The sequence below is a fragment of the Strix aluco genome, chromosome 6 (genome assembly GCF_031877795.1).
Source record: "Strix aluco isolate bStrAlu1 chromosome 6, bStrAlu1.hap1, whole genome shotgun sequence".
NCBI lineage: Eukaryota > Metazoa > Chordata > Aves > Strigiformes > Strigidae > Strix > Strix aluco.
Window position 1 is genome coordinate 22541209 of NC_133936.1, and position 12207 is coordinate 22553415.

General features: G+C 40.1%; 1 protein-coding gene across 2 annotated transcripts in view; it reads left to right on the plus strand.

The window, feature by feature from the left end:
• The window catches only part of DHRS9 (dehydrogenase/reductase 9), a 32412-nt gene extending 21092 nt beyond the window's left edge, over positions 1-11320 (plus strand). The window contains exons 3-6 of one of the 2 annotated variants that reach the window (XM_074829030.1): positions 5338-5686; positions 7296-7554; positions 8571-8734; positions 9606-11320. In XM_074829030.1, the coding sequence (XP_074685131.1) occupies positions 5368-5686; positions 7296-7554; positions 8571-8734; positions 9606-9832 (969 nt within the window). In that variant the 5' untranslated portion in view covers positions 5338-5367 and the 3' untranslated portion in view covers positions 9833-11320. Of the gene's footprint in view, positions 1-5320; positions 5687-7295; positions 7555-8570; positions 8735-9605 lie in introns of those variants that run through there. The other variant, XM_074829032.1, reaches the window with a different exon arrangement.
• The last annotated feature ends 887 nt before the right edge of the window (positions 11321-12207 follow it).

The following is a 12207-nucleotide window of genomic DNA, read 5'->3' on the forward strand; positions in this document are numbered from 1 at the left end:
AATGAAGTAGAATAAGGCAGTGATGATGGGAGCTGAGACCACAGCCTATCCCAACCTTTTTGAAGGTCTCTGCTCCCTTCTAAACCTCCTCTTCTCTCAATTCATCCTTACAAAAAATCCTGAAGAATAATAAATTCTGACCTGACTTTATGACATGGGCCATAAAAATGAATCTATGTTGAAAAATCATCTGTCTGTGTTGAGCAGAGCACATAAAGCACTCAGTTTTGGTCCTACTCCCAGAGTCACCTTCCCCTTTTACAGCTGCTAGTAGAAAAACTAGCCAAATCCACTCCATCTCCTCAAGCCTTCTTGTACTTTGTTTCCTTCTGATATCCTGGGAAGGGAAAACTCAGTCTCTGTTGCTAGAGTCAGCCCTCCAGTGAATGAAGAATTAGCCACTGAACTAAAACTACAGGGAGCAGGACTTCTGCCGAGGAGGCAGAGGACAGATTCATTGCTGAATTCTCATAGGGGACACACGCAGAATCTCTGAATTTTGCTAGGTTATAGATACTATTTAGTTCACAAAAGATGAGCCATACTGTCAGGATAATTCCCCTCAGCTGTGGTCTGAGTTGAAGGGAAACATTTTGCTTACAGCTCACATCATTTTAACACCTCTTTGCACAGGAAGAAAAAGATCACAATTCATTGAGCCAAATGCAGTAAAATAACTGCTTCTTCCCTCAATCTGAATAGCTGTTTATTTCAGCATATTACCACTCCAAATGAGTTTATCCTCTCTTCCCTGTATTTTTTCCTACAGTTCATAAGAGGACTTGAATAAAAATGAATCTTAGTTATTTCCATACACATCATTTCTCAGTAAGAAAGGAAAGCCCATGCGCTCTTTTGGCACAGGACTCCTTGGCATTAAGCTGTATCTTATAATCTATTGATCTTTATTCCAGGATTGAAAACAGCTAGTAGCAGCAATCAAATAAAATGCTTCCAAAGCTTCCTAAAGATAGCCAGAAATTTACCAATAAGTGCTTACAGCTATGGAGGAGTAGGGGGTCACAATTTTCAACCAGGTGAATACACTGTCTGCCACTTTAGGCTGAGACTCCAGATGAGCAGCTTGTTTCTGTGTTTGGCTTTAAAGTCTGTATGCAAATACAGCAGTCTGGACTCTCTTGCCTGACAGAAGGCATGGAGCAGACAGCTTTTATGCTTCATTAATTTATTTTTTAAGCATTCATAGCCAAATTTATTTCTGTAGCTAGCACACAGTGGTTCCGGGGCCAAGAATCCAGACACTGGATTTTTCACTTGAGTGCAATCCCTATCTTGATTGTGCCACTTATAGTGATAGCACCTCAGAGTGTCAAAAGTGTAAGGCAGATCTCAATATTGTAGTATATGTCTGCTTCTGCATGATGCTTTTATTTTCCTGTTCTTTGATCCTTTGAAAAACAAAGGAAAACACTTTGTTCACTTTTTATTTCTCCTGGTTTTTAAAAATAATTTTTGTTATTTTGCTCCACATGCCATCACAATTTTTTCATCTAAATAGTGTGAAGGTGAAAGTAAAGTGAACTCTAAATAAAAGCAAGTTGCAGTTCTCTTTAGGTACCCTGATTTAAGGTAAGGGACATTTGAAAGAAAGTAGATACCGTTTGCAGCTTGAACTATTAGACAGATGACCCACATTTATTCTTGGAGTGTCACTTGTTAAATACTGTTTATGAAATTATTCTAAAAAAAAAATCAGTTATAAAGGTATCTAGACAACAAAACCAGCAAAACTGGGCTGGAAGAGAATAAGTTCCTCTGCGGGACTCTGATCAGGGCAGAGACTGGAGGAAGCTGCAGGAAAGGTCAGTACACACACAGTTGGTCAGGTTGGCAAGTACCCACATGCTGTGTCTTCATTATTTTCTTGGCACCACAGCAGTTATACAAACATGACTATTCACTTTGTACAACGCAAAGTAAATTTTACACTGAGCTTACAGATTTGTGATTTATGCTATTAAAAGTGAAATTTTGTCAATCCCATGAGGTGCATATGTACATTATTTCCTTCAATGCAGCATGACTTTTGAAAAAGTTACTGTCCTTTCCAAAGATCTTCAGCAAGTGTTCTACACAGAAACCGCCTTTTTTGCACCTAAGAGCAAGACTTCTGATGGCTGGGTTTTATCATTTTTACTTCAAGCAAAAAGCTGTTCAAGTCAATTAAGGTCAATTTCCTTTTTTTTTACAATCAAACTACATTTCTTCATACTGAAATGGGGAATAGCAGATACTTTTCTTACAGTGAAATAAGGAAAGTACCTCTGGGCACAATGGGGACGTTTCTGTGAACGTGACTTACTCTTGTGATGGAAAGTAAAAAGTCCAGGTTGGTGATTGTTGGGAGCAGATACCACCAGGTGCGAGGCTAACACAAAGAAAGAAATAAAATTATTTCTTCTCCCATGGTCTAAATCACAATCAGAGACATTAAGTCATGGTATATTTATTTCTTGGTCACAAAAACTGGTATACTGAAACTGCAAAATACCGTCTGGAGTGGGTCCAGCAGGGAGGCTGGGAGGCAGGCAGCAAGGGACTTACCTCTAGTAACTGGTCTCATTTCTATAATTAGCCTCTCACCATCTGCTCTTGGGAAGTACCAGAAGCAGTTGATCCTACCTAAGTCTGGCAGCTGTTAAGGATTTTTTCTCCATTTCAAATACTGGTGCAAATAAAAATAGCAGAGATAGCAACAAAACTTCTAAAAAACAAAACCAAACAAAACTACCTCTGTAAATTTTAAACGCAAGCTATAACTTTAATATCAAAATTAAGTGACTCAACCTGTTAAAATTAAAAAAAAAAAAAATTTCAGAAAGAAATCTCTGAGAGTGTCTGCCCCAGCCTCTGGGCAACCGGTCCCTCGGTCACCTTGCCTGTTCCTGTCAGAAGGTGGCACATCCACATGAGCCTGCCTGTACCCTCCACCTCCACTTTCCCAAATACTCTCAGGTGCCACCACTCAAATGCCTTTGGGGCTTCTGACTGAGAGCCTCTTATCGCTCTCCCTGATGGAAACTAGATAAAAATACATTTTTTTCTTGATGAGCCCTTAGGGTTTTTTCTTTTTTGGTTTGTGGCCCCTATAAAAAATTGGAGGTAGATCTTTACAATGCAAAGCTGGGCCACTGTGGGCAGCACTGGACCTGTCAGTCTCCTTAGCAGGCTGGAGCTGGAAACACAGCCTGTACAAAGCACTCTACCTGAAAACCTTGTAGTTTCAGCACTTTATTAATTTGATATGAAGTCCCACTGACCCACTGATTAAGGATCACAGGGACCAGAAGTTAACTCTGATCATCCAAGTCCCCTGTTTATAGACATGCCTATTGCCATGACAAAAACAGGCTTTTTCCCTCATTCTAGCTAAATTGGCTTTAATTTTTATTTATTGACCAGATTACGGGCCAAAACTCTGTTCTGTTTATGTTAATTTACTAATTATACTTTATATCTACTTTATAGTTGACATAGGGCACGATGAAACACAGTTCTGTCTCTTTCTTCTCTACAGGGGCTCTTCTCAAACCTTCTCCATCCCTGGGCCCCCCTGGTTTGCCGCCATGGCCAGACCCTGCACAGACTTTAGCATGCACGAGGTGTAGTTACCCGGCATGGCCAAGGTCCAGGGGCACGTAGCTGTGGGAGGGCAGGAGTGGCAGTGAAACAGTGCCTCTGTGCCAAGGAGGGCAGGTCTCCTCGCAGCCTGCGGGAGCAAGCCTGGCCCTGGCTCTGATGTGTAACAGCCAGGGACTGCCCAGGCTGCTACTCAGCTGCAGGTGAATGAAGGCTGTGAAGGAACATGACAACTCCAAGCAGAGCAAGGGACCTTATAAAGAGAATGGTAATTTTAATAAGGGTTGCAAGAGAAGGAGAGCCAGCCGCTGTGCTGAGTCTGATACACATGTGTACATATGCCAAGAGAAAAATTTCCTTGTCTTAAAGGAACTTTGAAATACTACACAGAGAAGGCAGTTATCTAACCACTTCTTCATACTTTCTTCACTACTGATGCTGCAGAGGAAGTTAGGCAACAAAAACTATCATCTCAGCATTGCAACGTTTGCAACCCACTGGGTAACTTCCAGCCAACACAAGAAGCTGCACTTCACCAGCATACATGTTTCTGTAAATGAGCACCATTAGCAGCCACGGAGCTTGCAATAAAAATGGAGATATATTGAATATCCCATGTCAGAGCAGTAAGCAGTTCTATGTGCAGAAAATAAAAGAACTGTTCCTGTTCGTATTATGATGCTTTAAAACTTGACAGGTGTTTGCAATTTCCTTTTAAATTAAGTTTTGCCAGAGGAAAATTTGGCCATAGTAAATGCAACTTCATTGCATCTTACCCTGCAGAGATGGATTATCTGTAAACAACCTCTAAAAAGATCTGTACTCCTTTACATCTACTTAGAATTATTTTTTTAGTTGATTGTATTAGGCATCTCTTGTTTTCTGGGCCATGAGTACTCATGAAGAAGTATAACTGCATTGTTTTCTCTAAGCAGAATTTCATTCATCATCAATAGTTACTTATAAATTCACCATTAAGTCAATTGGAGTATAATCCAGATATGCAGGCTCTTTCCAAACATATTTTGTAGTACCAATGTTTTCACACTGCCTGAGCTTCACTCTGGCAGGTGAAGTGCTCCAACCTGCACCCTTCTTCCTATGCTCAGGGACCACATGCACACTCCCACAGCCTAGCTGGTGGGAATTTATTTCTTGAGAGACAGAGTGGCAGTACTTGCTACCCTCTTTTTGAGACTGGCACTGGCAACCAAAGGTTTTAGTAAAATGAAGTAAATCATTATTCCTGGCTAGCACTGATTAAGTATCCACAGTAACGAGAAACATTCTGGGTCCTGCTGATCTTGCTTGACCTGTTGTTGCCAGCTGGCCCCAGTCTTACTCTTTAATTTTCTATGAACTGACACTAAGTTCAGACATTTCTGTTGGTTTCCATGCAAATATTTAATATTTGCTACTGTTTTTCCTTTTCATTTTTGCTACTCAGTGTTTCTCCCAGATATGTTCAATGGGAGCTTGCTGACCTGGCAGCAGTAACCTAATACGCATTATTCTTTGTAATCTTAATACAATATATCTCCAGTTCTCATTTCTGCTCAAGGAAGGACTTTTTTGTTTTGTTTGTTTTAGCACAAGGAGGCCATTGCTCTGAATTGTGCCTGCTTCTCTGAATAGTTGCAGCTAACCATCACAAGACAAAAAGAAAGAAACCCAACAAACCCAACCAACTAACAATCCCTTAAAATCTAGCAGCTTTTTTTTTTTTTTTTTTTTCAGGAGAACATCTCTGGAAGACTTCAGTAAAAAATGCTTTTCTATGTATTACTCTTTCTTGTCATTGTCTCTCTATGGTGGCATTGGAAGGCAAGAGACAGGATGAAGGTTACAAATCTCACTGGAAAATATATATTCATCACTGGATGTGACACAGGATTTGGAAATATGGCAGCAAAGATTTTTGATATAAAGGGATTCCGTGTTTTTGCCAGCTGTCTGACTGAAACAGGAGCCAAAGAGTTAAAAGCTGTGACCTCAAATCAGCTTCAGACAGTGCTGCTAGATGTGAGAGATTCAGACAATGTTAAGAAAGTGGCTGCATGGGTCAAAGCTGAAGTTCAGGCAGAAGGTAAGTGCCAGGATACCTTTAAAATAAAAAAGTGGTAGAGTTTTACTGAAAATACCATGCTAGGTTCACAGCTCATTTTAATTTACAAGTGTATGCAGATGTCTTGTCACCCTCCAGAAACATGGAAGAAGATGTCACTAGAGGGGTGTTTTATACATCTAGGCAAATATTTGGGAATGTGCTCAAGAAGTCGGGCTTATTGATACATCATTGTCACAATAGGAATCCAGTTCCTGAAACCTTCATTGGGAATGTTTGCACCCACATGCTTATCTGGGTTATGGCATGAGTGCTCAGCACCTCCCACGCTGTGCTACCCAGCTAGGGAACAAATTATATGAATTCCGTTTAGAAAGCTTAAAGTTTTTATTTTAAAAATTGAATATACGTAATAAATGACTTGTAAGGAATGACTCATTCTATCAAAAGCAAAAGTTACATATGAACTCTATTGAATAAATCTGAGTATACCTATTTTAGAATATTGCTTACAGACCATGGGAAAAATAGAAAAATCCCATATCTCTAACCCAACAAGTTGTGTAGGACAAGATGCTGCTGCCATTACTGATGCTAATTGATTTCAGTAAGAGTGGTATTGCAGTAGATTTTACAAAGGCCCAAGATCCTATGGGCTGGATTCTGCCACTTTTGAGTCTTAAATCTCATCTAGTATGACGTGCCAATTATACTTAGTGCTAAATTCCAATCTTCATTTGACCTTTCATCTCCATAAAGTTGTTTATAAGTTGCCAAATTGCTTTTATTTGAAAATGTGCTTAGTTTCAGGCCAAAAGTGATTTTTTCCCCAAGAAAAACTGAGTAAGGTCAGACTAGCAAAAGTATTCATTCACACAACTCTAACAGCTGATGCAAGAGAATAACTGGTTTTACATTTTTCTATTTTCTCCTCCCACTTCTGAGTGCTCAGAAATGTTTTTCAAATCAATCCAGTGATTTTTTCCTGCCTCCACCTCATTTTTTGGAGCTGGTTGTTCATTTAAAAAAAAAATCCTTCCCATCCAGTTGGGGGATCCAGTCAGTCAATATGAGTCATAAGTGTTCTACAACAAAAACATGAGTGAGGGGAAAAGAATAGCAAAAGCCTTCTCTATCACACAGTTCCCATGTTGTTTTCAAACTTTTGAGAAGGATTTTTAAAATTTTTTTTGTTATCAAGAGTTGTTCTTTATTGTCCTGGCACCTCACCCATCTCAGAACCAGGGCACACTTACCTGTGTTTCAGGACACCGTACCTGTACCAAGGACCAGATCTATTTCTTACACATTTTCTGTCACCCAATACAGTTGCTCTTTGCCATACCTGGTCTTCCTCTACTGCTTTTTCTCCCACAAAATGCCAACACCACCCCCTGCCAAAATGCTGTGGCAGGGGAAGACTACACAAAGGGTGATGGAAAGCATGGTGATAAAACCTGGATACTGAGAATAAAGCTAATACTGCAGGACATTCTTGAGCAATTCCTCCAAACCTTCATTGCCTTCTTGGTCCCTTACTGATTTTCTGTGAAGTCTCACCCAGTTCAATTAATCTGACACATCAGGTGAATATTTGCTTCCTGACTTTCTTCTTCTGTTTTCCCTGCAGGTCTCTGGGGACTTGTCAATAATGCTGGGATTATGGGGCCATCAGTTCCTACAGACTGGTTGGATATTGAGCACTTCAGAGAACCAATTGAAGTTAATTTAATTGGACTCATAAATGTTACAATAAATATGCTTCCCTTGATAAAAAAAGCAAAAGGAAGGATAGTGAATGTATCCAGTGTTGGAGGTCGCCTAGCATTCAGTGGTGGAGGCTATTTTCCTTCCAAGTTTGGGGTAGAAGGATTTAATGACAGCTTAAGGTATGACACTCACTAGGAGGAAAGACCGCTCTTTTTTTCCTAAGATCATGCAAAACAGGAGGTGATTTACAATCCTGGCACATGGTATAAAATTGAAAAATATTAGATGCTTTAGACTAATTCTTCTTAAAAGTTCTTTTGCTCAACAAGATTATGCCAGTTTTGAAATGGTACAAAGCCTGTTGGGCACACAAGCTGTCCTCAGGTATTATCACAGTGTAGCTGGTACTCTTATAGATTCACAACTAACCTTTCTTAGTGTGCACAGAGGCCTTGTTGCAGAGGAAGCTTCACTTAAGCGTACTGAAATGTCTTTGCAATATGAATCTAATTCTCCTAATTAAAAAGTGCACCTAGAAACTTCCAGCAGCCACCCATCCAGAAAAAATACATAGCATGAGTTATTACACAATTATAACTTTTGTCCAAGCTTTGTTCTCCAAAGTGTCTTCGCCTAATTATACTGACCATTAGCGAGATCTAGAGAACATAGCAAACTAATCCTGGAGACCGCCATGGCTTCTTCTTGTAAAACAGACAGGGAGTGCTTTGTGTGCCTAAATATATAGTGACATTTTAGATACCAGGACACTCACACAGGGCTGACAGATGTGAGAAGGGGCCAGAAGGAACTGTACGTATCTGGAGCATCAGCCAGAGGTCAAGAGGGAATCACCAAGACATAAAATGGCTCTACATACTTGCATTTAGGCAGCCAGCTAGTCTTACAGACAAGTCAACTAATGAGCTAGTGCAAGGTGAACTGGGCTGTGAAATACACTATGCCAGCTGCTGCACAGTCACTGCCCCTGCATGTTCTCACACTGAGAAGCAGGTTAAGATAGTTCATCCCTCTCATTTAGGGTTAACAAGCTGAAACTTCACAACCATGAACAAACCTCACAGTATCTGTGTGCTGGTGTGCCATGTAAAGACAGAAATAAAAGTGTTAGTACAGCAAAAAATCCCACAGTATTAATATCTAACGCAAATAAATCATTGGGCTGTCTTTGCAGGAGAGATATGGCGGCTTTTGGAGTTAAGGTTTGTTGCATTCAACCTGGACTGTTTGAAACAGCATTATCCAATCCAGCAAAAGTTATGAAGGAGAAAGAGGTTATTTGGAATAAACTTCCCCCTGATATTAAAATGCAATATGGAGAAGACTATTTTCAGAAAGGTGAGGCAATTTCCAGATATTTGTGTCAAAAGAAGCAGTGCATTTCTTGCTGAGAAAGCCTTGCAAAGTAGCATTATATCTTCTAATCATTCTGACTTTTTGGAAGGACTGTGATGTGAAAAGTTACTCTTCAAATGCATCTGCATCACAATATGTCTATTCGCACAAAAGACTTGTTCTGGAAAGATTTATTCAAATCTCAGTTAAAGATTATTCGTGTTGGCATGAAGCTTTTGAGCAAACTCCCAAACAGAAAAACTTTAATCTGATGATGCAATCAATGTACTCGATGTGGTTTTCTGTCATTATTGTTTATTTATTTAGTAATCAAATAGGGATCAATTCCCTTTGCTTCTGCTAGCCCCAGTGCCGATGAAGCCATTCAGGACCGGTCTGACAGACACTTGCTAAGCCTGCTTGAACAGGGGCTACTTGTCTTTTGATCCTTGGACTTTCTTGTCCCTGAAATTTATTCTTTATAATTGTGTTTTCCAACTTTCCACAAAGGAATTTCCTTACTACAAGAGACTCATTTGCAACTACAGCATTTCTGTTTCCCTTTGCCTTTTATATAGTTATGTTTTTTCTGAGCTACTGTCAATGCTGGTTGCCTCTCCTCAGACCGTAGAGGCCCAGTTTTGTCATGACTGTTCCACAATTAGGGGTAACTAGACTGTTCTTGGTGTCAACTATATCACTAGGTCATTATAGATGGGCACTTGTTTCTCAGAAACTGCTACAAATTCTTGTGTAGGGAGAAACAAGAAATACCAATTTCTTAGTGAAATTGCACAGATCAGTGTGTGGGGAAGAGTTAAAAGTCACCTTGCCTGTCTGTCACTAAATGATCTTCTTTTTTTGAGCTTTACAGATGCAGCAAAGAAACAAAAGCTCTCCAAGATCTGTCTTAACAAGGACATCTCTCTGGTTGTTCAGTGCATGGAGCATGCCCTAACAAGCCTTCATCCACGTGCTCATTACGTTGTTGGGCAGGATGCTAAGTTGTTTTGGAATCCCCTCTCAAGAATGCCAGCAGTTATACAAGACTTCCTACTGCTGCGGAACAGAGCAGAGCTTGCAGTTTCCCATGCAAAGTAAATATTTGCCAGTATATCCCCCATCACATACAAGGCTGATTCTATAAGAGCTTATCCTTTATACCAGCATGATACAAACTATACATGAAATACACATTTAAATGTAAGAAATATATCTATTTCTCCAATATCTGCTACTATGAAAAAAACCATTACATTATTTCATTTTTAACATGTAAACCAAAAAGAACAAATGAACTATTAAACTTTCATAAATGACTGGGATTTTTCGGTTTCTTCATCTTTAAGATGCTTAGTTAGAGAACCCCTGAAGGCTCCAGTTGTCACAAAGACAAAATTATCCCAGGAAAATAGGGAATGTGCCTTTAAGTCCCTACAGCAGGAAGAGTTCATCTTAGGTGGAGGAGGGAAGGGAAACAGGGCCTTCCTCTGGGAGAAGTTGAATTCTTGCTACAATATAAACTAGGAAGGAGGGCAGAAAATCCTCTTCCTGCTTCTTTAGCAGACATCCCTATTCAGTTTTGAGGTCAAGGAAACTGTGGTTGCCTTTACCTGGTACAGTCCTAACAGGAAAGCAAAATAAAGTACCCAAGTGATTGAGCTGGTTGGGGTTCAAACCCCTTCTGACTCACAGGACTTTGCAAGGTTTAGATGACACATTTTCCTGGTCAGCATGCTAAATCTTGAGGATCAGAAGTCCAGATCTACCCCTCTGTTGTAAAGGATCTGTAGCTACAAACATAGACTGTGGATCCAATTACAGGGGCCCAATACCTGCAATTAAGGTAGTGAAGAGCTAAGGGGTTTTTTTAATTTAAAAAAACCCAAAAAACCGACCAACCAAACAAACAAACAAAAAAAAAACAAAAAACAACAACAAAAAAAACAACACAAAAACAAAACAAACCAAAAACAAAAACAAAAAAAACCCCAATTGATCTTGCAAGACTTCAAGTTTGGGAGCTATTTCTTGGAATAAAAATAATAGCACTGCATTTTGTGAGATGCTGAGTAATCCCTGTGGAGAGGTGCTGCTCTTGTTCAATTCCTGACACAATTGCCTGTTAAGACCCAGCTCCACTGGAATTAATCATAGCAAAGTGCTTGAGAACTGCAGAGACCCCACATCGAGTCTGCAACTGCACATTGCTCAGGAAGCCATTTCGCACTGCCATGGAAACTACTCAGCAATGAAACAAATGCTTTTCTCATGATGGTGAATTTGCTGTGACATGGATCAGGCTAAAGAGCAAGTTACCCAGTGGCTATCCAAATAGTGCTGGTTTCCAATTTAGTTTCTATGGAGCATGCAAAGCATCAATTGTATTTTTCTCAGTGCAGCTTATGCTTAGGCTTTAGTGGGGTCATTTAACTTGTATCTAAGTTATCTGAAAAAGTTATTCCTTCTAGAGCAGGTTTGGGGTGAATACCTCTTACCTGACTACTCTTACTGAAGTATCGATGGCATTGTTGTAGTAGCTTTCATTTTAAAACCAACTTTCTGGAAATAAAAGTGACTGAAAACCAAGTTTTCTTTATTTGACATTTAATCCAAAGGCTGTTGTGTGGCTGTCTGGTGAGCTAGTAGCTTCCCTGTCACAGTCTGCATGAGCTGTCAGCTTTCCAGGCAAGATATCGGTCCATCCCAGTCAGTGAAATTCTTGGCTTCTGCAGAGCAGGCAGCACTGGGCCTTAGGGATGTGAATATTGTCCTCTGAACTTAGCAGACAGCCCTGGTGTCATTTCACACAGAGCCTTTCTAGAAACTAAAGCTTTTTTTCTCCCCTACAAAGATTACTCAGCCAAAAGTGATTAGGGAAACAAAGAAAACATGAAATGACACTACCTAGTCTGATCTTTATCTTTAGAAATTACAGTTTGGCTGGTTTAATTCAGTCCCTGTCAGACCACAGGTATATTGTCAGCTGCACCGAGACCCTAGCACTGTGAAGGTTAATATTTAAAGGAAAATACAAACAGAATTTGGGACAGGGCACGCTAGCTGTAAATATATTATTTAAGTTAGAAATGCAGGAAAAACATCAGCTGCTCAATGTATTACTTCTCACTGTATGGAGGGACAGATTCTGCTGGAATTTTCTCTCCTGGAACCAGATGCCTCATTTACTCAAATGCCAGCAACAAAAGCCTTCTGGAAATGAGCAAACCACAGTGTGCTCTGCTATGGCTATCAAAACCTGTCCTGCTCACAGGACTGTATGAGGCACATGAATATTTAGACATATGTTTTTAGGGACTGGAAGGGACTTGTTCAGGAGAAGACCCATGACTTCCATAAGGTCAGAACATCCTGGGGGACTGCACCCATAGGGCCTGGCTTCAGTTAGCTTGTTAGAGCCAGCACACAAAGGTGCACTTCAAAATCTTCACTCGTCCAGCAGGAATAATGTTAGC